This window comes from Phyllobates terribilis, unplaced genomic scaffold (genome assembly GCF_046119375.1).
Source record: "Phyllobates terribilis strain yellow unplaced genomic scaffold, ASM4611937v1 Scaffold_5__5_contigs__length_657084704, whole genome shotgun sequence".
NCBI classification, from domain to species: Eukaryota; Metazoa; Chordata; class Amphibia; order Anura; family Dendrobatidae; genus Phyllobates; species Phyllobates terribilis.
The window spans coordinates 518959661-518984226 of record NW_027362765.1 but is presented as its reverse complement, the minus strand read 5'-3'; the positions used below and the strand labels follow the sequence as shown (position 1 = coordinate 518984226).

At 46.9% G+C, this 24566-nt stretch overlaps 1 protein-coding gene across 1 annotated transcript in view; it reads right to left on the bottom strand.

The window, feature by feature from the left end:
• The window catches only part of LOC141271314 (uncharacterized), a 147225-nt gene extending 143143 nt beyond the window's left edge, over positions 1-4082 (bottom strand). The window contains exons 1-2 of the mRNA XM_073681427.1: positions 3999-4082; positions 187-244 (exon numbers count right to left, since the gene is read on the bottom strand). Of these exons, the coding sequence (XP_073537528.1) occupies positions 187-229 (43 nt within the window). The 5' untranslated portion in view covers positions 230-244; positions 3999-4082. The remainder of the gene's footprint in view (positions 1-186; positions 245-3998) is intronic.
• Positions 4083-24566: the final 20484 nt, after the last annotated feature.

Below are 24566 nucleotides of genomic sequence, written 5' to 3'. Positions count from 1 at the left end.
TGAAGGAATTAGGGAGTACGCTGGTTTTGTCAGCCAGGTATTGCTTGATCATCTTTAAAAACTTGTCTCTCCTTGTCGAAGGAGAGATTGTACCAAATTGGTATCACACAAATTGTCTTTTCATAATTTTGGGAATGTTGAGGGTGAACACATTTTTGTTTTAGAGTATATTAGAAAAATACTCACCAATAGTTCTTTGCTTACAATCTGGACAAACTCTTGAACCCATGTTTCAGTTTTAATTCTGTTTAGAAGGAATTGAAAGACATGACTGTAGTACATCATAATTAACTATAAAAAGCTCTAAAATATAAATCTGTATTTTTGTGCTACATCTGAATTCATACCGATGTAGCAAATGGTAACTTTTCAAACAACACATTATTTATGTAATTCACACGCCCGGACTGACTGGCGTGTGCGTGTTTAGTGGTTCCACTGTGCCATGAACCGGAGAGTGCCTGGAGGGGCGTAACTAAGTATCTGCCTGATCCGACCAAGGTCGCACGACGGCATACGACGCCAGTGCACCAGGGAGGAACCGAGCAGAGGGACCAGGGTCTACTCCAGGTCAGACTCCGGACACGGCTGTTGACCCACACTGGGGAATACAGGAACAGGCAGACTAGAGCGCAGGCTGGGTAGGGTCCAGTACGGACTGGGAGACAAGTTCAGAGCCACAGATGCGGTAAACAAACAGAGTAAAGCGAAACTGCAGGTGCGGTAGACAAGGCTGAGCAGAGCAGAACCGCAGACGCGGTAGACAAGGCTGAGCAGAGCAGAACCGCAGACGCGGTAGACAAGGCTGAGCAGAGCGAAACCGCAGACGCGGTGGACAGGGCTGAGCAAAGCGAAACCGCAGACGCGGTGGACAGGGCTGAGCAAAGCGAAACCGCAGACGCAGTGGACAGGGCTGAGCAAAGCGAAACTGCAGACGCGGTGGACAGGGCTGAGCAAAGCGAAACCGCAGACGCGGTGGACAGGGCTGAGCAAAGCGAAACCGCAGACGCGGTGGACAGGGCTGAGCAAAGCGAAACCGCAGACGCGGTGGACAGGGCTGAGCAAAGCGAAACCGCAGACACGGTAGACAGGGCTGAGCAAAGCGAAACCGCAGACACGGTAGACAGGGCTGAGCAAAGCGAAACCGCAGACGCGGTAGACAGGGCTGAGCAAAGCAAAACCGCAGACGCGGTGGACAGGGCTGAGCAAAGCGAAACCGCAGACGCGGTGGACAGGGCTGAGCAAAGTGAAACCGCAGACGCGGTGGACAGGGCTGAGCAAAGGGAAACCGCAGACGCGGTGGACAGGGCTGAGCAAAGCGAAACCGCAGACACGGTGGACAGGGCTGAGCAAAGCGAAACTGCAGACGCAGTGGACAGGACTGAGCAAAGCGAAACCGCAGACGCGGTGGACAGGACTGAGCAAAGCGAAACCGCAGACGCGGTGGACAGGGCTGAGCAAAGCGAAACCGCAGACGCGGTGGACAGGGCTGAGCAAAGCGAAACCGCAGACGCGGTGGACAGGGCTGAGCAAAGCGAAACCACAAATGCGGTGGACAGGGCAGAGCGGGCAAGAACCGCCGGAGCGGTAAGCAAGGCAGAGCAGAGGGGACAGGGCTCTGTTCACACGGAACAGACTGGAAGGGAAAGGCAGAACCAGGTACACACAGGATACTTGCAATGAAGTAGCGAGTGGACTCTAAACTCACAAACGGGAGTACAGACACAACGAGTAGGAGATAGGTACGGGATCAGATTCTGCAGGAAAAAGGGAAGGTACGGACATAGAGAAAAACAGGTAACAGGCTAGGAGAGTATACAGACAAGAACAGACACAGCAGCAAGATACAAGAGCGAGTCTAGGTATGCGGCCCCTAGAAGTTGGAACGAAAAGGCAAGGAGCGTGTTCACACTGGCCTGGAAATACAGCCTCCAGGATAGGCCGAAGACAACAGGCTAGAAGATAGTTCAGACAGGACACAGTTCAGACACAGGAACTGATACCGCAAAGCAGGAAACATAGACAGGACCTGGCACATCAGTGACCGGAAACCAACTGACAGAACACAATGCTCAGGCAGGGTTTCTTGGGAGGAGCTGGGTTAAATACCAGGTGACAGACAGCAATAGGCTGAGGACGCATCAGGGGTGTGTCTGCAGTAGGTACAAGAAACAGGAAGTGATCGGGCGCCGCCCTTAAGCAGCAGAAACAGAGGCAAGCAGACAGCATGGAGGGAAGCCAGGCTAGCAGACTAGACTGGAGATCAAGTGCGCGCTCTTGCACAGTGGGAGATGGACCACTATGCAAGGACGCCGCCAGGTATGTTACAATTTGTATAAAACAATGCAGCAAAATATCTCAAATAATTCTAAGGCTATGTTCACACGCTGCATTTTTCTTTTCTTCGATCACATTGTTATAAACAGGAGCTTAATTCACCACAACTCAACTCACCACAACTAAATGCTGAAAGTAACTGTGGTAAGCTCACCACCACACTCTTATGAACTCTGTCTAAGGCCGGTTTCACACGTCCGTATATTTCTGGTACCGGAAAAAACGGTAACAGAGATGTCCGTGTCCCGTGTGTCCGTGTGTGTTTTACGTGTTGAATCTGGGTGCGGCCCGTGTGCCGCATCAGGATCACACGTAGCGCTGTTCCCAAGTGCCGGTGCTGAAGGCTCCCTCATCATGGTTTCCTGCCGGCGCTGCGATCTGCATAAGCAAGGACCATGATGAGGGTAGTAATATTCTGCTCCCACAGTGTTCACCTGTATAAAAATAAGAATAAAATAATAAAATCCTTATACATACCTGTCCTAAGTGTCCCCCGCTGTAATCCTTTGACCGCTGACACAGAGGAGCTGGGTAGAATAAGCCGCTGCTGTTTTGTAGAGATCACTTCTTAGCAGTCATGTCATTATCATCAGATGCAAGATTACAATAAAAAATAGCAGCTTTATTATAGAGTAGAAAGCAGACAACACAGGTTCAACCATTGTAATAGGTGATGGATACAGCTCTCCTCTTCTCTCTCCCTGCACATTGATCTGTACAGGTCACAGAGCACAAGCACAAAACCCTGCCACAGGAGTCATCTCTACACACCAGCGTTCTGTGCCCATGTGGCGGCTGTAATGTAAATATTTGAACTATTGTCAGCAGAGAAAAGTTGCAGCTCCCCATAATCATGTGGAGAAAATGAAAAAATATACAATTGCAAAATAAAAAAGAATGTATTTCATTATTTAAAGGGAATTTGTCACCAGCTCTTGGCCACCTAATCTGAGAGCAGCATTATGTAGAGACAGAGACCCTGATTCCAGCAATGTGTCACTTACTGGGCTGCTTGCCGAAGTCTTGATAAAAATACTGTTTAATCAGCAGGATATTATCATTAGAGGACTAGTAAATTTGCATCCATGTAGTCCTGCTTATTCGTGAATAATCAGTGGTGTGGGCGGGGTTATACAGAGGTCAGCATTTAGAGAACTGCTGGATCTGCAGCAGATAAAACAGCGATTCTATCAAAACTGCAGCAAGCAGCCCAGTCAGTGATGTATTGATTTAATCAAGGTCTCTAACCCTACACTATGCTGCTCTCAGATGGGGTAGCAAAAAACCTAGTGACAGATTCACTTTAATTAGTACATATAAATCTAGTTGATACATTCCCTTTAACTGCTTCTACCCTGCTTAAGACCAGAACTAGAATAAATGAAAGATCGATATTTCCCTCGTTAACCAGCTTTTAAATGCAACTGAACTTAAGAAAAAAGTGTTTTCCTAACAAACTCAGAGGTTACTTAATAAATTTGAATTGATGGAATGGAATTGATTTTCAGAAGCCAAAATAAAAAATTACAGTCAACCATCAGAGAATCATTATTAAGTTTATGTATCGGGGTCTAAAATGTAGGCTTGTCAATAGTATACACATGCAAACAATTACATATAAATCTGTTTATCATAAATTATTTATAATAAATTATACTTACTATCACAGAGCTCTGACACTGTGTACTGTCTGTGCTTCAACCTCTTGCTTATATTACTGACAGCCGGTTTAGAAGAGTTATTTATGCCTTTTTACTTCCTTATTACATGTTAAACATCATTCTTAAGTAACCAAGAGCGTAATACACATACACATTTTTGTTTCTTATGTTCTTCAAGGAAACAAATCTTGAAAATGTATACAGACACACCTATATATGCAACCAGATAAAGTAGACTTTTATGTCGGTCACAGAATATGATGTGGTGGGTATTACTGAAACCTGGCTGGATGAAAGCCATGACTGGGTGACAAACATAGAGGGATACACTACAATTAGAAAGGACAGGAAAGACAAAAAAGATGGAGGGGTATGTATATTCATAAGAGGCAACTTAATAGCTGTGCTCAATGACAACATTGGGGGAAGCTACGACAGTGTAGGGTCAGTTTGAGTAAATGTACATGGGGATGGCAATAATGGAAAGCTGCTAATTGGAGTTTGTTACAAGCCGCCTAATGTAGCTGAACTGGTAGAGGACAAAATGCTGGAACAAATTAAAAATGCAGCAAATAATAATAGGGTCCTTGTTATGGGGGATTTTAACTATCCTGATATTCAATGGGGCATAGAATTGTCCAGTTGTGCTAAAAGCTGCAAGTCTTATCCACGGTTCAGGACAATTAACTCTCTCAGCTGGTAGATGAACCAACCAGGGGAGGTAATCTCCTGGATCTGGTGCGGTCAAATAGACCAGATACAATTTCAGATCTACAGGTCCGAGAGCATTTGGGAACAGTGACCATAATATGGTAAGTTTCAATGTAATATTCAATAAAACATTTCACAAAAGAAATGCAAAAACCTGGAACTTTAGGAAAGCTGATTTCAAGAAATTAAGGGAAGAGCTTAATTGTGTAGACTGTGATCTTGTCATGGTAAATGGGGATTACGAACGTAAATGGGGCACGTTTAAGGAAATACTAGTAGAATCCTGTAGAAAATTTATACCCTCTGGTAATGAAATGTCCAGGAATAAAAAGAAACCATTATGGATAAATAAGACAGTACAAAGTTTAATAAGACAAAAACAAAGGGCATTCAAAATCTCGAAGGCCGAGAATACAGAAATAGCATTTCAGCAGTATAAAGACCTAAATAAGAAATGTAAAAAAGGAAATCAAGCTAGCAAAGTTATTTAAAGAGCAACAAATCACCAGGGACATTAAAATAAATCCCCAAAAAATGTATACATACATCAATGCCAAAAAGAGAAAATCAGATGGTATCGGCCCCTTAAAAGACGATAACAAGAAGATAATTATAGAGGACAAAGAAAAGGCTGAGATATTAAACAGACACTTTTCATCCGTGTTCACCAACAAACAGTCTGTTCCAGGGATCTTTCAACAGGGCAAAATCAATGTTCGCCACCTAATATAACTAGTTTAACACAAAAAGAAGTACGCCTGAGTCTGAACAAATTAAACATTGACAAATCCCCTGGCCCAGATGGTATTCACCCACGGATATTGAGGGAATTGAGCTCAGTAATTGACAAACCGCTGTATCTCATATTCTTGGATTTGATTGTAACAGGGATAGTGCCACAGGATTGGAGGATAGCCAATGTGGTACCGATATTTAAGAAAGGTAAGAAGGTGGATCCAGGTAAGTACCGTCCAGTAAGTCTGACATCAGTAGTGTGCAAAGTTTATGAGGGCATCATAAGAGATGACCTGCAGAGTTATATCACAGAGAATAATATAATTAAGCACGGATTCATGAAAAATACGTCGTGTTTAACCAACATGTTGGGGTTCTATGAGGAGGTAAGTGCAAATCTGGATGTTGGTAATGCTGCTGATGTGATTTATCTGGACTTTGCAAAGGCATTTGACACTATACCTGTTATGTCTCATGATCGGGAATTTCATGGACTATAATAGACTTCTTACAGTTGCTATGTATTACCGTTTTATTGCTTTGTGTAATGTTTACCTTTCTTGAAGTTTGTCCTTTCCCTCTCCCAGTCTCCCTCTGTTGGCTGTGATGTAACTAACCCCTCCCTTCTTCTTCCTTCTTCCCCTCATTCTCCATGCTAACCACCATTAGAAGCTCATGTGCTCACAGCCTGTCTCTCAAGAAAAGTCTTTAACCTGCAACTGTTGTATGCATTTTTACAAGATTCCTGCAAGAGAGAATAAAGTTTCTTCTAAATCTTCATCAACGTCCCTGCAGCCGAGTTAAAGCTATCTGCGACCATCGCCCTTGTAGGTAAGATGAAGAGACAGTCTGGAAACAGTGTCTCACAGCGCCCTATATTTACAGCACAGCCATGGAGATAGAATAGTAAAAAGACTTTCCCAGTTCATCTGTAAAGCCAGCCACAGCTTCTATAAAGCTACAGAACAGTCATCAGAGCATCTGCTCTCAGCATATAAGAGATCATCCAGTGTCCTTTCTCCCTGTGAAATAATATGGCTGAGGGAACGACTACCTGGTCTCTGCCAGACCTATTGTTAGATGAAGAATGTATAGAACTTGATCCACACGCTAGTGAGAAGGCTAAACGTCCTACAAAACCTACATGGAAAGTTAGAGAGAACTTTGAAACCATTAAACATGAACTTTCCTGTGTTATAGCAGACTTATGGCAAAAACTGCTGAGTCACATTGACAGCCTCTCTAAGCCTGCTTGTCTCAAACTACCACCAGAGGGAGCCTTGCACAACTGTGTTCAGATTATCAACTGTATGTCAGAACTAGTGTTGAGTCCCCCCCCCCCGTAGTGTTCGGGTTCGGTTCGGTTCATCGAACACCGGCATGTTCGATGAATGGTTCGTCGAACGGTTCATCGAACACCGTTAAAACCAATGGCAGGCAAACAAAAACACATAGAAACACATGGAAAACACCTAGAAAACACCTATAAAGGTGTCCAAAAGCTGACAAACTGCTCAGAAGACACAACTAACACATGGAAAAGTGACAAGTACATATAGTCATGCGAAAAGAAAAGAGGTGGAGGAGTAAAAGGAGGAGGAGGCACAGATATAGGCATGTCATGCCCTTCTAAAATCAAGAAAGGCTGGAGTAAAAATCTAAAATCAGCCTCCCAACACCCAGACGTCGTGACAAGAAAATTAAAAAAAGAAATATCTTTAGGTCGAATGGCGGTTCCATTCAGAACACTTTCCTTACAAGACGTAGTGGTATCCCCGTTGGGAGTCGTGCCAAAAACGGAACCCAATACATTCGGACTAATCCACTATTTGTCATTTCCAAGGGGCAGGTCAGTAAACGACAACATCGACGCAGAACCAAGTACAGTAGTATATACTGTACTTCCTTTGACAAGGCAATCAGGCGGGTCAAGAAGTTGGGAAGGGGCACCCTAATGGCCAAAACAGACATTGAGGGGGCATTCCGGTTACTTACTACCTGTGCCTCCGAATTGTGTCCGCCTATTGGGCTTCTTCTGGGAAGGAGCATACTATATAGATCGCTGTTTGCCCATGGGGTGCTCCATATCCTGCTCACTAGTTGAGGCGTTTAGTTGCTTCCTCGAATTGGTCATCATGGACGTTTCTAAGGGGGCACATATTATCCATTACCTCGATGACTTCTTATGCCTGGGCCCAAAAGATTCACCACAGTGTGAATACACATGGCAGTCCACTTGTGAGAAGGAGAGAGCTGGAGGGATAGCGGACACCACAGGACCGAGGGGTTAGATGGAGAATGGAAGAAGGAAAGAGGGTGAGGGAGGTAAGGGAGTACGGTGGAAGGCCGACCTGAGCTCCCCCACGTTCCTGCTGGGCGGGGAACAGCCCTGGGAAGAAAAGCCGCTTGCGCATCCCTTTGAGGTTACAGGCGCGAGCGGGCAGAGGGACTACGCTGGAGTGCGAAGCCGACACGGCCAGGCCGCTCCTGCCCATGCCACCTCCGTGTCACCGGGTTTGTGCCAGAGCCACGGTGGACCCTGACTGCCAGCCCCCTTCTCCCAATACTGGTGCCTGTCCTCTGGTGGGTCGAGACCCCCCGCGGTGGAGGCAGGTCTAAGCTCTGTAATTTAAATTGGCTCTGTAATTTGAATGAGTACACTTTAAATCCTTTAACAAGGATCTATTGGAGGGCAAGTATGGTGCCAGCAGCCGTGGTAATTCAAGCTCCAGTAGCGTCCACTAAAGCTGCTGCAGTTAAAAAGCTTTTAAGTCCCAGCTCCTTTGTCTTGGGGCGCCTCCCCAATGCTCTTGGCTGAGTGTCTCGGGGGCCCGAAGCGTTTCCTTTGAAAAAATTAAGTGTCCAAAGCACAGGTGGTGTAGCTTGCTTAACAGCTGGGCTACTCTGCTGACTAGCAGACACTGCTGCTAGGCCCAAAGTATTGCCTGGGCTAGATGCAGTTAAAAATTTGTAATTAGATCTACAGGCGGTGTAGCTTGCTTAACAGCTGGGCTACTCCACTGACTAGCAGACACTGCTACTAGGCCCAAAGTATTGCCTGGGCTAGATGCAGTTAAAAATTGGTATTAGATACCAAGGCGGTGTAGCTTGCTTCAGATGGGGTACTCCGCTGACTATGAGACACTGCTACTAGCCCAAAAGGATTTCCTGGGTTAGATGCAGTAAAAAATTGTTATTAGAGACACAAGTGGTGGAGCTTGCTTCAGATGGGCTACTCCGCTGACTACGAGACACTGCTACTAGCCCAAAATGATTGGCTGGGTTAGATGCAGTAAAAAATTGTTACTAGATACACAGGCGGCATAGCTTGCTTCACAGCTGGGCTACTACACTGACTAGCAGACACTGAAGCTTTGGAGCAGACCTCTGATTCCCAGGCTATAATATGAGTAAACAGCTCTGCAGACTCAACCATCTGTGTTACCCCAAGCCATAGTGTATGTAGTTTCTTACGGTTAAAAGGGGGGGGGGGCGACCCGACCCACCTGGAATTGACGTTGACGATGCCAACGTCATGTAAAACAAAGCAAGGGGACTCCAAAAAGAGTCTCTATTTTTTCCAAAAATTGTGGCACAGACACCACTTAAGTGACATCAATTGCCCCAGAGTTGCTTAAAATGGTTGGTGAGGTGATTTTCCAAAATCCTCAAGCTTTTAGTCTCCCCAGGATGACACAGGGGTAGAAAAGTCCTTGCGGATCCATGATTTGTTCAACTTTATGAACGTGAGTCTGTCTACATTCTCAGTGGACAGCCGCGTGTGCTTATCTGTCAGCACACCACCAGCAGTGCTGAACACTAGTGTTGAGCATTCCGATACTGAAATATCGGGTATCGGCCGATATTCACTGTATCGGAATTCCGATACTTAATTCCGATACTTTTATAATATCGAATACCGGAATCGGAAGTTCCCATAATGCCTGCGCTCTGCAGTGTCTGTGAAGGATGACAAGCTGGATGGCAGCGCTCAGCTGCGATCCAGCTTGTCATCAGAATGCTATCCCAGCGTGGGAGAATTCTGCTGATTGTTTAAAAGCCGGCGGGCGGTAAAAAGCCGCCGGCTTTTAAACAATCACACAGCCCCATACTGCTTCCCCGCAGCCTCCCACCCCGATCCTCCGCTCCCCTCGCCACCTCCAATCCCAATCGTAAATTAGGACCGGGCGGGGAGCGCAGCACCAAGGAGCGAAGGACCCGGGCGGGGAAGCCGGCAGTGAAAAGACTTCACCGCCGGCTTTCCCGTTCTGTGCTGCGCTTTCCCGCCGGTTATTTCAAATGAACAGCTGAGGTATCAGGTGATGCCGATCAGCTGTTCATTTGAAGTAGCCGCGGTGCCCTCAGAGGGTTCATGTGAGTTCATGCTTGACTGCATGAACTCACATGAACTTTCCCACGGCCGCACAGGTCAGCCTCACCTCCCAGACCCGTCATGATTAGTGTGTGCGGGGTGTGTGTGTGTGCGGGGTGTGTGTGCGGGGTGTGTGTGTGTGCGGGGTGTCTGTGCGTGCAGGCAGACATAGGCCGATGTGACACTACTACTCCCATCGGCCTATGTCTGTCCCCCGTCCACTCGTGCCAGCAGGATCAGCTCGATGGGAGCAGTAGTTCCCATCAGCCTGATCCTGCTATATAAATTGCCCTACTGTGTCCCCAATAAATGTTAGATACATGTCATTGGTGGCCAGTGGTTACCTAAAAGAAATTAGTTTATACATTACCTGTCCCCGCCGATCGTCACCTAAAATAAAGTAAAAAATAAAAAACTACACCTATACTCACCTAGACACCTAATTCCCCGAAGCCATCGATCTCCTGTAATAAAATATAAAATAATAAACCACAACCTTATCCTTACCCCTCCGTAGCAGTCCACGAGTGTCCCACGAAGATCTCCAGTTCAGAGCAGCCACATAGAATGTGACCGCTCTGAACCGCTGCCGCCGCTAGAATGACGGGGCCGTAAGGGTTCACCAGAGTTAAGGCAGCGCTGCTCCGGTTAGCTGCTTTACGGCACTGCTGTATCGTGAGAAATTCCCACGGTACAGCACTGCCGTAAAGGAGGTCTCCGGAGCTGCGCTGCCTGAATGCACTCCGGTAACCTCAGTCAGTGGCTCCCGCTGCCGGGAGCGGACGTGTTCCCGGCAGCGTGAGCTTACAGCAGCCATGCACAGCTGTCACCATCTCCAGATGTGACAGCTGTGCATGGGAGATCAGCGCAGGAACGTGGACAGGTAACTATTTTTTTTTAGTAAACTAAGAATTAAATAAAATGGTGTTTTATTTCAAATAAATTATTTTTTTCTGGGTGTAGTGTGTTTTTTCTTTTTAACACTTTGTAGGTTAGTAATGGGGGTGTCTTATAGACACCCATCATTACTAACCTGGGCTTCATGGCAGCTGGCGCTGACATGAACCCCACCACTATTACCCCCTGCCACCGCACCAGGGCAGCGTGGAAGAGCGAGGCTAAGTGCCAGAATTGGCGCATCCTATGGATGCGCCATTTCTGGGGCGGCTGACGGCTGGTGTTTCTAGCCTGGGAGGGGGCCAATATTCATGGCACCCTTCCTGAGCTATTAATATCAGCCCCCAGCTGTCTGCCTAGCCTTTGCTAGCTATTAAAATAGGGGGGACCCCACGTCATTTTTTTGGGGGGGGTCCCCCATTTTAATAGCTAGTAAAGGCTAGGTATTCAGCTGGGGGCTGATATTAGTAGCCTGGGAAGCTCCGTGGGTTTTACCCCCTTCCCAGGCTTCAAACATCTGCCCCAGCCGTCTGCTTAACCTCCGCTAGAGACTAAAATTATGGGGGATCCCACGCCATTTTTTTTTAAAATAAATCCTTTATTTTAACACTAAATGACATTTGAGGACTTAATAAAGATGCAGTCCCTAAATTATTATTTATTTTTTAATAAATTTTTCCCAAAACTTTTGACGTGGGCTTCGCCATATTTTTGTATGCCAGCCAGGTACAGCATCCAGCTTCTATGAACGCGCCATTTTCCGGGGCGGCCGCGGACTGCAATTTTCAGCGGGGGGGGGGGGGGGCAGAAAGCTTGGGCCTCCCTGCGCTGCAGATTCCATCCCCCAGCTGCCTAGTTGTACCTGGCTGGACACAAAAATAGGGAGAAGCCCCACGTTTTTTTTTTTTTAATTATTTCATGAAATTCATGGAATAATTAAGAAAAAAAGGGCTTCCCTATATTGTTGTGTCTGGCCAGGTACAAATAGGCAGCTGGTGGTTGGGGGCAGCCCGTTCCTGCCTGCTGTACCTGGCTGGACACAAATATAGTGTGAAGCCCCACGTCAATTTTTTTTTAATTATTTCAGGAAATTCATGAAATAATTAAAAAAAAATTATGTGGGGCTTCGCCCTATATTTGTGTCCAGTCAGGTACAGCAGGCAGGAACGGGCTGCCCCCAACCACCAGCTGCCTATTTGTACCTGGCCGGACACAACAATATAGGGAAGCCCTTTTTTTCTTAATTATTCCATGAATTTCATGAAATAATAAAAAAAAAATTGACGTGGGGCTTCGCACTATATTTGTGTCCAGCCAGGTACAGCAGGCAGGAACGGGCTGCCCCCAACCACCAGCTGCCTATTTGTACCTAGCCGGACACAACAATATAGGGAAGCCCTTTTTTTCTTAATTATTCCATGAATTTCATGAAATAATTAAAAAAAAAAATGTGTGGCGCTTCGCCCTATTTTTGTGTCCAGCCAGGTACAACTAGGCAGCTGGGGCCTGGAATCTGCAGCGCAGGGAGACCCAAGCTTTCTGGGCCCCACCCGCTGCAAATTGCAGTCCGCAGCCGCCCCGGAAAATGGCGCGTTCATAGAAGCGCCATCTTCTGGCGCTGTACCCAACTCATCCAGGGCCCTGGTGCGGTGGCTCATTGGGTAATAAAGGGGTTAAGGCCAGCTTGGCATTATCAGCTGGCCCTAAGCCCGAAATTCATGGGGTCACGCCAATATTAGACATGACCGCCATGAATTTCTAGTAAAGTATTTAAAAAAAACACAAACACCCAGAAAAAAGTCCTTTAATTGAAATAAAGACACAATTCTTTATTGTTCTAAATTAAACCATACTTACAGTCACGCCCATTCCAGCTGAAGCCAACGATCTCCTGCAATAAAAGTAAAATAATAAAGCAACCTCATCCTTACCTTTCCATGGTTCCCAGGACAGCTTCAGCTCTGCTACATCGAGATGACAGGCTGGACCGCAGCAGAACGCTGCCATCCAGCCTGTCATCCCGCAGACACTGAGAAGCGCAGACATGCTTGCGCTCCTCAGTGTCTCGCTGTGACGGCATCCAGATGAGCCGAGGTCATGTCCAATGAACTCAGCTCACCTCATGCACGTCACTGACAGCGTGGGAAAATTCTCCTGCACTCAGCGCTTCAGCGTGAGAATTCTCCCACGCTGTCAGTGACGTGCATGAGGTGCGCCGAGTTCATTGGACATGACCTCACCTCATGCACGTCACTGACAGCGTGGGAAAATTCTCACGCTGAAGCGCTGAGTGCAGTAGAATTCTCCCACGCTGTCAGTGACGTACATGAGGTGAGCCGAGTTCATTGTCGGCTCATCTGGATGCCGTCACAGCCAGACACTGAGGAGTGGAAGTATGCCTGCGCTTCTCAGTGTCTGCGGGATGACAGGCTGGATGGCAGCGTTCTGCTGCGGTCCAGCCTGTCATCTCGATGTAGCAGAGCTGGAGCCGTCGTGGGAGCCATGGAAAGGTAAGGATGAGGTTGCTTTATTATTTTTCTTTTATTGCAGGAGATCGTTGGCTTCAGCTGGAATGGGCGTGATGGTAAGTATGGTTTAATTTAGAACAATAAAGAATTGTGTGTTTATTTCAATTAAAGGACTTTTTTCTGGGTGTTTGTGTTTTTTTTAAATACTTTACTAGAAATTCATGGTGGTCATGTCTAATATTGGCGTGACCCCATGAATTTCGGGCTTAGGGCCAGCTGATAATGCCAAGCTGGCCTTAACCCCTTTATTACCCAGTGAGCCACCGCACCAGGGCCCTGGATGAGTTGGGTACAGCGCCAGAAGATGGCGCTTCTATGAACGCGCCATTTTCCGGGGCGGCTGCGGACTGCAATTTGCAGCGGGTGGGGCCCAGAAAGCTTGGGCCTCCCTGCGCTGCAGATTCCAGCCCCCAGCTGCCTAGTTGTACCTGGCTGGACACAAAAATAGGGCGAAGCTCCACGTTTTTTTTTTTTTAATTCATGAAATTCATGGAATAATTAAGAAAAAAAGGGCTTCCCTATATTGTTGTGTCCGGCTAGGTACAAATAGGCAGCTGGTGGTTGGGGGCAGCCCGTTCCTGCCTGCTGTACCTGACTGGACACAAATATAGGGCGAAGCCCCACATCAATTTTTTTTAATTATTTCATGAATTTCCTGAAATGATTTAAAAAAAATTGACGTGGGGCTTCGCACTATATTTGTGTCCAGCCAGGTACAGCAGGCAGGAACGGGCTGCCCCCAACCACCAGCTGCCTATTTGTACCTGGTTGGACACAACAATATAGGGAAGCCCTTTTTTTCTTAATTATTTCATGAATTTCATGAAATAATTAAAAAAAAAAAATACGTGGAGCTTCGCCCTATTTTTGTGTCCAGCCAGATACAACTATGCAGCTGGGGGCTGGAATCCGCAGCGCAGGGAGACCCAAGCTTTCTGGGCCACCCCCGCTGCAAATTGCAGTCCGCAGCTGCCCCAGAAAATGGCGCGTTCATTGAAGCGCCATCTTCTGGCGCTGTACCCAACTCATCCAGGGCCCTGGTGCGGTGGCTCACTGGGTAATAAAGGGGTTAAGGCCAGCTTGGTATTATCAGCTGGCCCTAAGCCCAAAATTCATGGGGTCACGCCAATATTAGACATGACCACCATGAATTTCTAGTAAAGTATTTAAAAAAACACAACACCCAGAAAAAAGTCCTTTAATTGAAATAAACACACAATTCTTTATTGTTCTAAATTAAACCATACTTACCATCACGCCCATTCCAGCTGAAGCCAACGATCTCCTGCAATAAAAGTAAAATAATAAAGCAACCTCATCCTTACCTTTCCATGGCTCCCACGACAGCTTCAGCTCTGCTACATCGAGATGACAGGCTGGACCGCAGCAGAACGCTGCCATCCATCCTGTCATCCCGCAGACACTGAGAAGCACAGGCATGCTTGTGCTCCTCAATGTCTGGCTGTGACGGCATAAAGATGAGCCGAGGTCATGTCCAATGAACTCAGCTCACCTCATGTACGTCACTGACAGCGTGGGAAAATTCTCCTGCACTCAGCACTTCAGCGTGAGAATTTTCCCACACTGTCAGTGACGTGCATGAGGTGAGCTGAGTTCATTGGACATGACCTCACCTCATGTATGTCACTGACAGCGTGGGAGAATTCTCACGCTGAAGCGCTGAGTGCAGGAGAACTTTCCCACGCTGTCAGTGACGTGCATGAGGTGAGCTGAGTTCATTGGACATGAACTCGGCTCATCTGGATGACGTCACAGAGAGACACTGAGGAGCGCAAGCATGCCTGCCTTCTCAGTGTCTGCGGGATGACAGGCTGGATGGCAGCGTTCTGCTGCGGTCCAGCCTGTCATCTCGATGTAGCAGAGCTGGAGCTGTCCTGGGAACCATGGAAAGGTAAGGATGAGGTTGCTTTATTATTTTTCTTTTATTGCAGGAGATCGTTGGCTTCAGCTGGAATGGGCGTGATGGTAAGTATGGTTTAATTTAGAACAATAAAGAATTGTGTCTTTATTTCAATTAAAGGACTTTACTCTGGGTGTTTGTGTTTTCTTTTAACTTTGACTATGGGGTTAGTAATGGGGGTGTCTTATAGACGCCTCTCCATTACTAACCTGGGCTTGATGTCAGCTGGCATTATAAGCTGACATCAACCCCAACCCTATTACCCCCTGCCACCGCACCAGGGCAGCGTGGAAGAGCGAGGCTAAGTGCCAGAATTGGCGCATCCTATGGATGCGCCATTTCTGGGGCGGCTGACGGCTGGTGTTTCTAGCCTGGGAGGGGGCCAATATTCATGGCTCCCTTCCTGGGCTATTAATATCAGCCCCCAGCTGTCTGCCTAGCCTTTGCTAGCTATTAAATTAGGGGGGACCCCACGTCATTTTTTTGGGGGGGTTCCCCCATTTTAATAGCTAGTAAAGGCTAGGTATTCAGCTGGGGGCTGATATTAGTAGCCTGGGAAGCTCCGTGGGTATTACCCCCTTCCCAGGCTTCAAACATTTGCCCCAGCTGTCTGCTTAACCTCCGCTAGAGCCTAAAATTAAGGGGAACCCCACGCCAATTTTTTTTTAAAATAAATCCTTTATTTTAACACTAGATGACAAGTACAGTAATCAACACTGTCACTGTACTTCATATATATGTGACTGACATGTTTCTATCTATCTAATCTATGTGTGATTCTCTATTCTTTCTGTTCTAAATTGTCGGGTACAGATGCTGAATTGCCGGCCGGCTTTCTTAAAGAGACGGTGCATGAAAACACTATTATTTTTTTAAATAAATCCTTTACACTAAATGACAAGTACAGTAAGCAACACTGTCACTGTACTTCATATATATGTGACTGACATGTTTCTATCTATCTAATCTATGTGTGAAGCTCTATTCTTTCTGTTATAAATTGTCGGGTACCGCTGCTGAATTGCCGGCCGGCTTTTTTAAAGAGACGGTGCACGAAAACACTAATATTTTTTTTAATAAATCCTTTACACTAAATGACAAGTACAGTAAGCAACACTGTCACTGTACTTCATATATATGTGACTGACATGTTTCTATCTATCTAATCTATGTGTGATGCTCTATTCTTTCTGTTGTAAATTGTCGGGTACCGGTGTATGCCGCTGATGAATTGCCGGCTTTTCATGTCATTCTACATTATTCTTAGTTGTTTTACTTCATGTAGAATTAACCTACAAGGAAAGAAAGGGTTTATTTTCATTCCGATATTTGTGTCCCATTGACTTGCATTGGTTTCCGGTATCGGAATCGGCGATATCCGATACTTTTTGGGTATCGGCCCGATCCAATCCGATACGATATTTCCTGATATCGGAAGGTATCGCTCAACACTACTGAACACACGTTCAGAGAGAACGCTGGCTGCGGGGCACGACAAGATCTCCAAGGCGTGAGTGGCGAGCTCAGGCCATTTTTCCAGATTGGAAGCCCAAAATGAGCAAGGGTCCAGTGACACAGTCATGGCTTTGATGTTCACTTGGAGATACTCCTGTACCATCCTCTCTAGGCGTTGACTATGTGTCAGACTTCTTGTCTCCTGTGGCCATGCAAAGGATGGTCTAAAAAATTGGTGAAACAATTCCACAAAATTGCTGTTACCAGCAGATACGGTGTTACTGTTACGGTTTGAGTGATGAAGACTCGACAGTCCCACGGTTGGCAAGTTAGAACTGTGAGATTCACTACGTGCACCACTGGTGTTTTGTGGAAAAGCAGATGTAAGATTCTGTAACAGCCTCTGCTGATACTCCTGCATGCGTGAATCCCTTTCTATGGCAGGAATTATTTCGACAAATTTACTTTTGTACCGGGGATCTAAGAGTGTGGCAACCCAGTAGTCGGGATTACTTCGAATTCTGACATTCCGAGGGTCATGTTGCAGGCAGTGCAGCAAGAAGGCACTCATGTGTCTTGCGCATCCAGGAGGACCAAGTCCTTGTTGTGTTGGTGGCGAGGTAAGAATCATGCTTCCTTCCTCTGCCCTCTACCCCCAACCTCGCACAACAGAAATGTGATCAAGGTCTCCCTCATCTGATGAGTCTTCCATGCCCATCGCCAGTTCATCCTCCACTTCTTCCTCGGCTCCTGCACCTTCCTCAACAGTTTGACTGCTACCATGCGCCCTCGTTAATCCCTCTCCCCCACCCTCCCATGCCTGCCGCCTTGGTGCTGCCGACCGTCTGGACCTTGGAGATGTTATCCCTTCCGCATACGATTCCTCCTGTACTTCCTCCCCCTCCTCTTGTCCCACCACCTGACTCCGAATACTGTTTAAAGTGTGCTCCAGCATGTAAATGACCGGAATAGTCATGCTGATAATGGCATCGTCAGCACTAAACATCTTCGTCGCCATTTCAAAACTGTGAAGAAGGGTGCATAGGTCCCTGATCTGAGACCACTCCTGCAGCGTGATTTGCCCCACCTCTGGATCTTGTTGGCCCAGGCTATACGTCATAACGTATTGCACCAGGGCTCGATGGTGCTGCCACAGTCGCTGCAACATGTGCAGAGTTGAATTCCATCATATCGGCACATCGCATTTCAGCCGGTGAACTGGCAGGCCCAACGACATCTGTAGAGATGTAAGTCATTGAGCTGCGGGATGCGAACGGCAGAAGTGAGCACACAGCGACCGTGCCCTCTGCAGAAGGCCATCTAGTCCAGGATAGTGGGCTAAAAATTGCTGGACAACCAGGTTCAACACGTGAGCCATACAAGGCACGTGTGTGACATTGCCCCGGCGAAAGGCCGCACCCAGGTTTGCAGCATTGTCGCACACGGCCTTCCCTGGCTGCAGATTCAGTGGAGACAACCATTCATGAAACTTGGTCTCCAGAGCTGACCACAACTCCTCAGCTGTGTGACTCACATTTCCCAGACATTTCAAAGTAAAAACCGCCTGATGCCGTTGAGCCCTGCTGCCAGCATAGTAAGGAGGTGTGCAGGATTCCTTCTGCGCAGTTAGAACGCGGGTGGCATTACCATACAGGCTTTGGGTGCAGGTGGAGGACCGAGAGGAGGTTGAGGAGGCAGAAGCAGTGAAGGAACTTCTAGATAAAGAGGATTGACGCACAACTCGTGGGGACGGCAAAACTTGGACAGCAGCGCCTTGTCCTGCTGTCGCCATAGTTACCCAGTGCCCAGTCAGTGACATGTAACGCCCCTGTCCATGCCTACTCGTCCAAGTGTCTGTGGTGAAATGCACCCTGTCACACACAGAGTTTCTCAAGGAAGCGGTGATGTTGTGTGCGACATGCTGGTGTAGTGCAGGCACAGCTTTCTTTGAGAAGTAGTGGCGACTGAGCATCTGGTACTGGGGCACTGCGACGGACATAAGGTCTCGAAAATCCTCTGTGTCCTCCAGGCGGAAAGGCAGCATTTCTGTAGCCAACAGCTTGCAGATGGTGAAATTCAATCTCTTAGCTTTGTCATGGCTAGGAGGAAATAGTCTTTTACTTGTCCACATCTGAGGGACCGAGGGCTGGCTGTTGTGCTTAGACGGGGTTGAGTAGGGTGTCCCCGGCAAACTGCCGGACTGTGAGGAAGATGCAGGCGGACATGTTATGTTGCCTTGATCCAAAGGTGGTGCTCTCGATGTCGGAGAGCGCTCAACACCAGCAGGTTTCCACTTCCAAATGAACTGACGACCTGCTTATTACACTGGCTGTTGCGGGTAAAGAGGTGGCAGGTCTGCGTCCAAAACATGTGTGACTGCTGTGCCCCCAGTCACAGAGGATGAAGAGGCCGCGGATGCACAAGATGGGGCAGACGGTGGTTGGCCCAGCCCGCTAGGCCGCATTGTAGCACAGTGAGCTTCCCACTGCTACTTATGCTTCATATCCATGTGACGGTTCATGCATGAAGTACTCAAACTATGGATTTTTTGGCCTCTACTTAGCTTTTGGTGACAAATGTTACAGATAAAATGAGTTGGGTCATTCTTTGGGATCTCAAAAAATGCCCAGGCTATGCAAGGCTTAGAGCCCATGCGACCTGAAGAGCCACTACGACTTGTGGTCAGAGGCAGAGTTGTGGTTGAGGATGCAGTTGTTGACGTGCTTCCAGTACTCCGTCTCTGTCCAGGAAGGAGCAACCTAACCTCGTCGTCACTAGCATCCTCCTCCACCTCCTCTGCTGACCTCATCAACTGGCTGACTGTGGGTTGACAGTAAGTGGGATCTCCAACCTCGTCATCATCACCCTGTGTGTTCTCACACCCGTCGTCCTCAGAGCCAATATCTTCCTGCCCTGACCGAAAAGTCAAGTTGTCGCTCCAATCAGGTATCTGAGTCTCATCATCGTCTTCCTCATTGTCTCCACCAACAGGAGTTACAGTTTGGGAACGAGGGTCTACATTATGCTCAGAACCTTCTTTATCTGGGCCTGGATCCGACTTAAACATTCTGGGCATCAGTGCAGATCATTTCCTCGTCTGGATTCACAGAAGCTCTGGAGCAGACCTCTGATTCCCAGGCTATAGTATGAGTAAACAGCTCTGCAGACTCAACCATCTGTGTTACCCCATACTCAGACGGGCAGCTGGAGACTTGGGAGCAGTGAGAAAGCAAGTGCGATTGGGGTGACACCTCTGAGGACTGGAGTATTTGTGATGTTGAAGTTGGGGTGGAGGAGAGCCCACTTGAAGGAGCACTTGATATCCGTTGAAGCACCTGCTGTTTTTGTGCCTCATCTGGAATTTGTAGCGATGGGCGTGTCCGTAAGAAAGGGATCATATCACATTGTCCAAAAAAAGAAATAGACATCTTAGTTTGGCTGGAAGATGGTCTTTCTTCTGCAGATGTTACTGTTGCTTTACCACCTACCCCACGGACATAACCTTTTTTTCCCTTTCCAACACGCCTATTCCCCTTTCCACCAGCAGCAGGCCTTTTGCCACTCATTTTGGTGGTTAACTAATTGGCAACTCTGTAGTTGTTTGCACAAAAAACGATGGATGGAAACCGAGCAGAGCTGAGTGGCCAAACTGTGGTACTAGCCCAAAAGGATTGGCTGGGTTAGATGCAGTAAAGAAATTTTATTACATACACAGGCGGTGTAGCTTCCTTCACAGGTGGGCTACTCCGCTGACTACCAGACACTGCTACTAGGCCCAAAAAGATTTCCTGGGTTAGATGCAGTAAAAAATTGTTATTAGATACACAGGTGGTGTAGCTTGCTTCAGATGGGCTACTCCACTGACTACTAGACACTGCTACTAGGCCCAAAAGGATTTACTGGGTTAGATGCAGTAAAAAATTAGAATTAGATACATAGGCGGTGTTGCTTCCTTCACAGGTGGGCTACTCCGCTGACTACCAGACACTGCTACTAGGCCCAAAAAGATTTCCTGGGTTAGATGCAGTAAAAAATTTGAATTAGATACACAGGCGGTGTAGCTTCCTTCACAGGTGGGCTACTCCGCTGACTACCAGACACTGCTACTATGCCCAAAAGGATTTACTGGTTTAGATGCAGTAAAAAAATGTTATTAGATACACAGGTGGTGTAGCTTGCTTCAGATGGGCTACTGCACTGACTACCAGACACTGCTACTATGCCCAAAAGAATTTCCTGGGTTAGATGCAGTAAAAAATTAGAATTAGATACACAGGCGGTGTAGCTTCCTTCACAGGTGGGCTACTCCGCTGACTACCAGACACTGCTACTATGCCCAAAAGGATTTACTGGGTTAGATGCAGTAAAAAAATGTTATTAGATACACAGGTGGTGTAGCTTGCTTCAGATGGGCTACTCCACTGACTACCAGACACTGCTACTATGCCCAAAAGGATTTCCTGGGTTAGATGCAGTAAAAAATTAGAATTAGATCCACAGGCGGTGTAGCTTCCTTCACAGGTGGGCTACTCCGCTGACTACCAGACACTGCCACTATGCCCAAAAGGATTTACTGGGTTAGATGCAGTAAAAAATTGTTATTAGATACACAGGTGGTGTAGCTTGCTTCAGATGGGCTACTCCACTGACTACCAGACACTTTTACTATGCCCAAAAGGATTTACTGGGTTAGATGCAGTAAAAAAATAGAATTAGATACACAGGTGGTGTAGCTTGCTTCAGATGGTCTTCTCCACTGACTACCAGACACTGCTACTAGACCCAAAAGGATTTACTGGGTTAGATGCAGTAAAAAATTAGAATTAGATACACAGGTGGCGTAGCTTCCTTCACAGGTGGGCTACTCCGCTGACTACGAGACACTGCTACTAGGCCCAAAAAGATTTCCTGGGTTAGATGCAGTAAAAAATTAGAATTAGATACACAGGCGGTGTAGCTTCCTTCACAGGTGGGCTACTCCGCTGACTACCAGACATTGCTTCTAGGCCCAAAAAGATTTCCTGGGTTAGATGCAGTAAAAAATTAGATCTAGATACACAGACGGTGTAGCTTCCTTCACAGGTGGGCTACTCCGCTAACTACCAGACACTGCTACTAGGCCCAAAAAGATTTCCTGGGTTAGATGCAGTAAAAATTATAATTAGATACACAGGTGGTGTAGCTTGCTTCAGATGGGCTACTCCACTGACTACCAGACACTGCTACAGGCCCAAAGGGATTGGCTGGCTTAGATGCAGTAAAAAATTGGTATTAGATACACAGGTGGTGTAGCTTGCAACACAGATAGGCTACTCCAATGACTAACACACACTGCTACAGGCCCAAAAGGATTGGCTGAGCTACGTTTCGCCAAATACTGTGAAAAACACATGCACAGCACTGACACAGACCTGCCTGGCAAAAAGTGCTATGAACTGCTATAGCCTAGCCCTCAAAAGGGCTGCAATTAGAACTAGTCCCTACTCCCTAAACCTATCTCTCTATGGAACTGGAAATTCGCTCGCAATTCACATTTATACTGTATAGCGCCCACAGCAGCAGCGGTGCCGTCTAACACTCTGCTGCAGCAGTGAGAAAATGGTGGCGACGGGGAAAATGGCTGGGTCTTATAGGGCAAGGACATGTGACATACACAGCCAATGACACATGGCCTTGCTTGTGTGAAAAAAAAGCACTTCGCTGCGTGTGTGCGCTGCTGATAGGCTGACAGACTACACCGCCCCACTGTAAATGCGGGAAAGAAAAAAAAAAAGGAGATCGGCATTATTTCTGCAGAGATCCATTCCCTGCCCCTCCCCCCGCCCACTCTACATTGAAACTGTCTATTAACATTGATTAACAGTATTACTGTGAAAAAATCCAGTTACGCTTTTGGTGCACGAACAATTATCGAACATAACCTCGAACACCCGAATTTTTTGCAAATCGTTCGAATTCGTCGAACGACTCGAACACCGCCCAAAACAACTCAAATTTGAGATTGGCAAACAGTTCGAGTCGAACATCGCTCATCTCTAGTCAGAACAACTGATGAATATGTCACAATTCTACAAAAACTTAAAACATCAGTTTCCTGTAAATAGCTGCAAGCTTTCCAACAACTTAATTCTGAGAGAGATTGCATGGTGCGTGATATTAAAGCCAAGACAGAGGCAAGAATTGCACTAATGGCAGAGATGTCATCTTGCATTTCTGGCTCAGCCAGGCAGTCAAAGTGATCATCTAAGTCACGCTCTTCAAAATCTTCAACCCTCAGCGAACAGCTTATAAGAGCACATGCTGAAGCCGAGGCTACTAAGGTACAAGGTGCTTTTGCACAAAAGAAAGCAGAACAAGGTACATCGGCAAATCAACTTGTCACATGATGCTCCATTTGCTCAACGCTTTGATCTAGGCTGGGTTATCATAGGTGATGTCTGCATGGAAAGGACGAAGAGACCTACAAAGATCTTCTCATTTAAGAGTACCGTAGTGATGAGTGAGCACTAAAATGCTCGGGTACTCGTTGCTCGGGTCAAGCAAATTGGAATGCTCGAGTGCTCGGACCGAGTAATGAGCCCAATGTAAGTCTATGGGAAACTCAAGCATTTTTCCAGCGGCTCCCCACCGGCGGTCTGCAGAGGGCCTAAATATTGCCCAAATCGATGGGAACAGTGCTCAAATGACATGGGATCAGCATGGGGAAGACCCCTGGAAGCATTTCGGACACCCAGGTCACTGCTGTCAACAATGTTGTCAGAGGTATTATGCCACTTTTACGGACTTACAATAAATCATGCAAGGTGCTTTTGCACAAAAGAAAGCAGAAATGGAAGCCAACGCAGCACGCCAAAAGGCAGAAATGGAAACCAGTGCACAACGCCAAAAGGAGGAAATGGAAGTGGTAGCAGCCGGAGCAGCACGCAAAACGGCAGAAATGGAACCCAGCGCCGCAGCCGAAGCAGCATGCAAAAAGGCAGAAATAGAGGCCCTAGAGAAGGAATATGAACACGTCACAGCCATGGCAAGGTTAAAGGTCCTGGAACAAGCTATCAGTGGGAGCCAAAGAGAACGCATCAGTTTAAGTGATTTTCATACTGAAGACCCCCTTAAGCATACAAGAGACTATGTATAAAGCCAAAATAGTGCACCCCTGATTCCAGCAATCATTCCTGATGCCACAGACGTTTCCCTAAGGCAACAGGACACAGACGTTTATCAGCATCCTGCATTCAAGGTCAGTACAACATGCTGCCAACCCTTCATCCTGATCCTCCTGCACTGGAAAGTATCAGGCCCCTGCACCTCACCAAACCCTATACACAGAAGCACACGTGCAGGCCAATATGCAGGCAAGTCATCACATTCCGGTCAGCCACACAGTTCCAGTCCCATGTGTGGCAGAAACTATGCACATTAAGCCAGTTACTGGACTGAATGCCTACGCTGCACCGTACCTTCCTGCATTCCAAGGTCAAAACACCTCAGATTGTATGAAGAATGCTACTCAGGCTATGTGCCCACGATGCAGAAATGCTCCGGATTTTTCCTGAGCGTTTCTGCATCTCCTTGGCAGAAAAAACACATGCGGATTTTACATGCGCTTTTTCTGCCAGGTAGAAGCGTAAGTGAAACATTTTTAACATGCAATTTTGCATGTGGGTTGTCAAGCGCATTTCCAAGTGATTTTAGCATCACTTGGAAAAGTGCTTGACAACTTGGTCACACTATATAAATTCATGCAACCGGCATGGATTTATATAGTGTGACCAAGTTACGATGCTGCAAATGCAGCATCAATAGTACAAAAAAAAAAAGAAACATTATACTCACCTTCAGATGGCCCCCGGTCTCCTTAGTGATGCGTCCGATATCTTTCGCGGCTCCCGGTGCTCTAAAAAGGACCTTCCATGATGTCATTTAGTCATGTGATGGTCACGCGACCATCA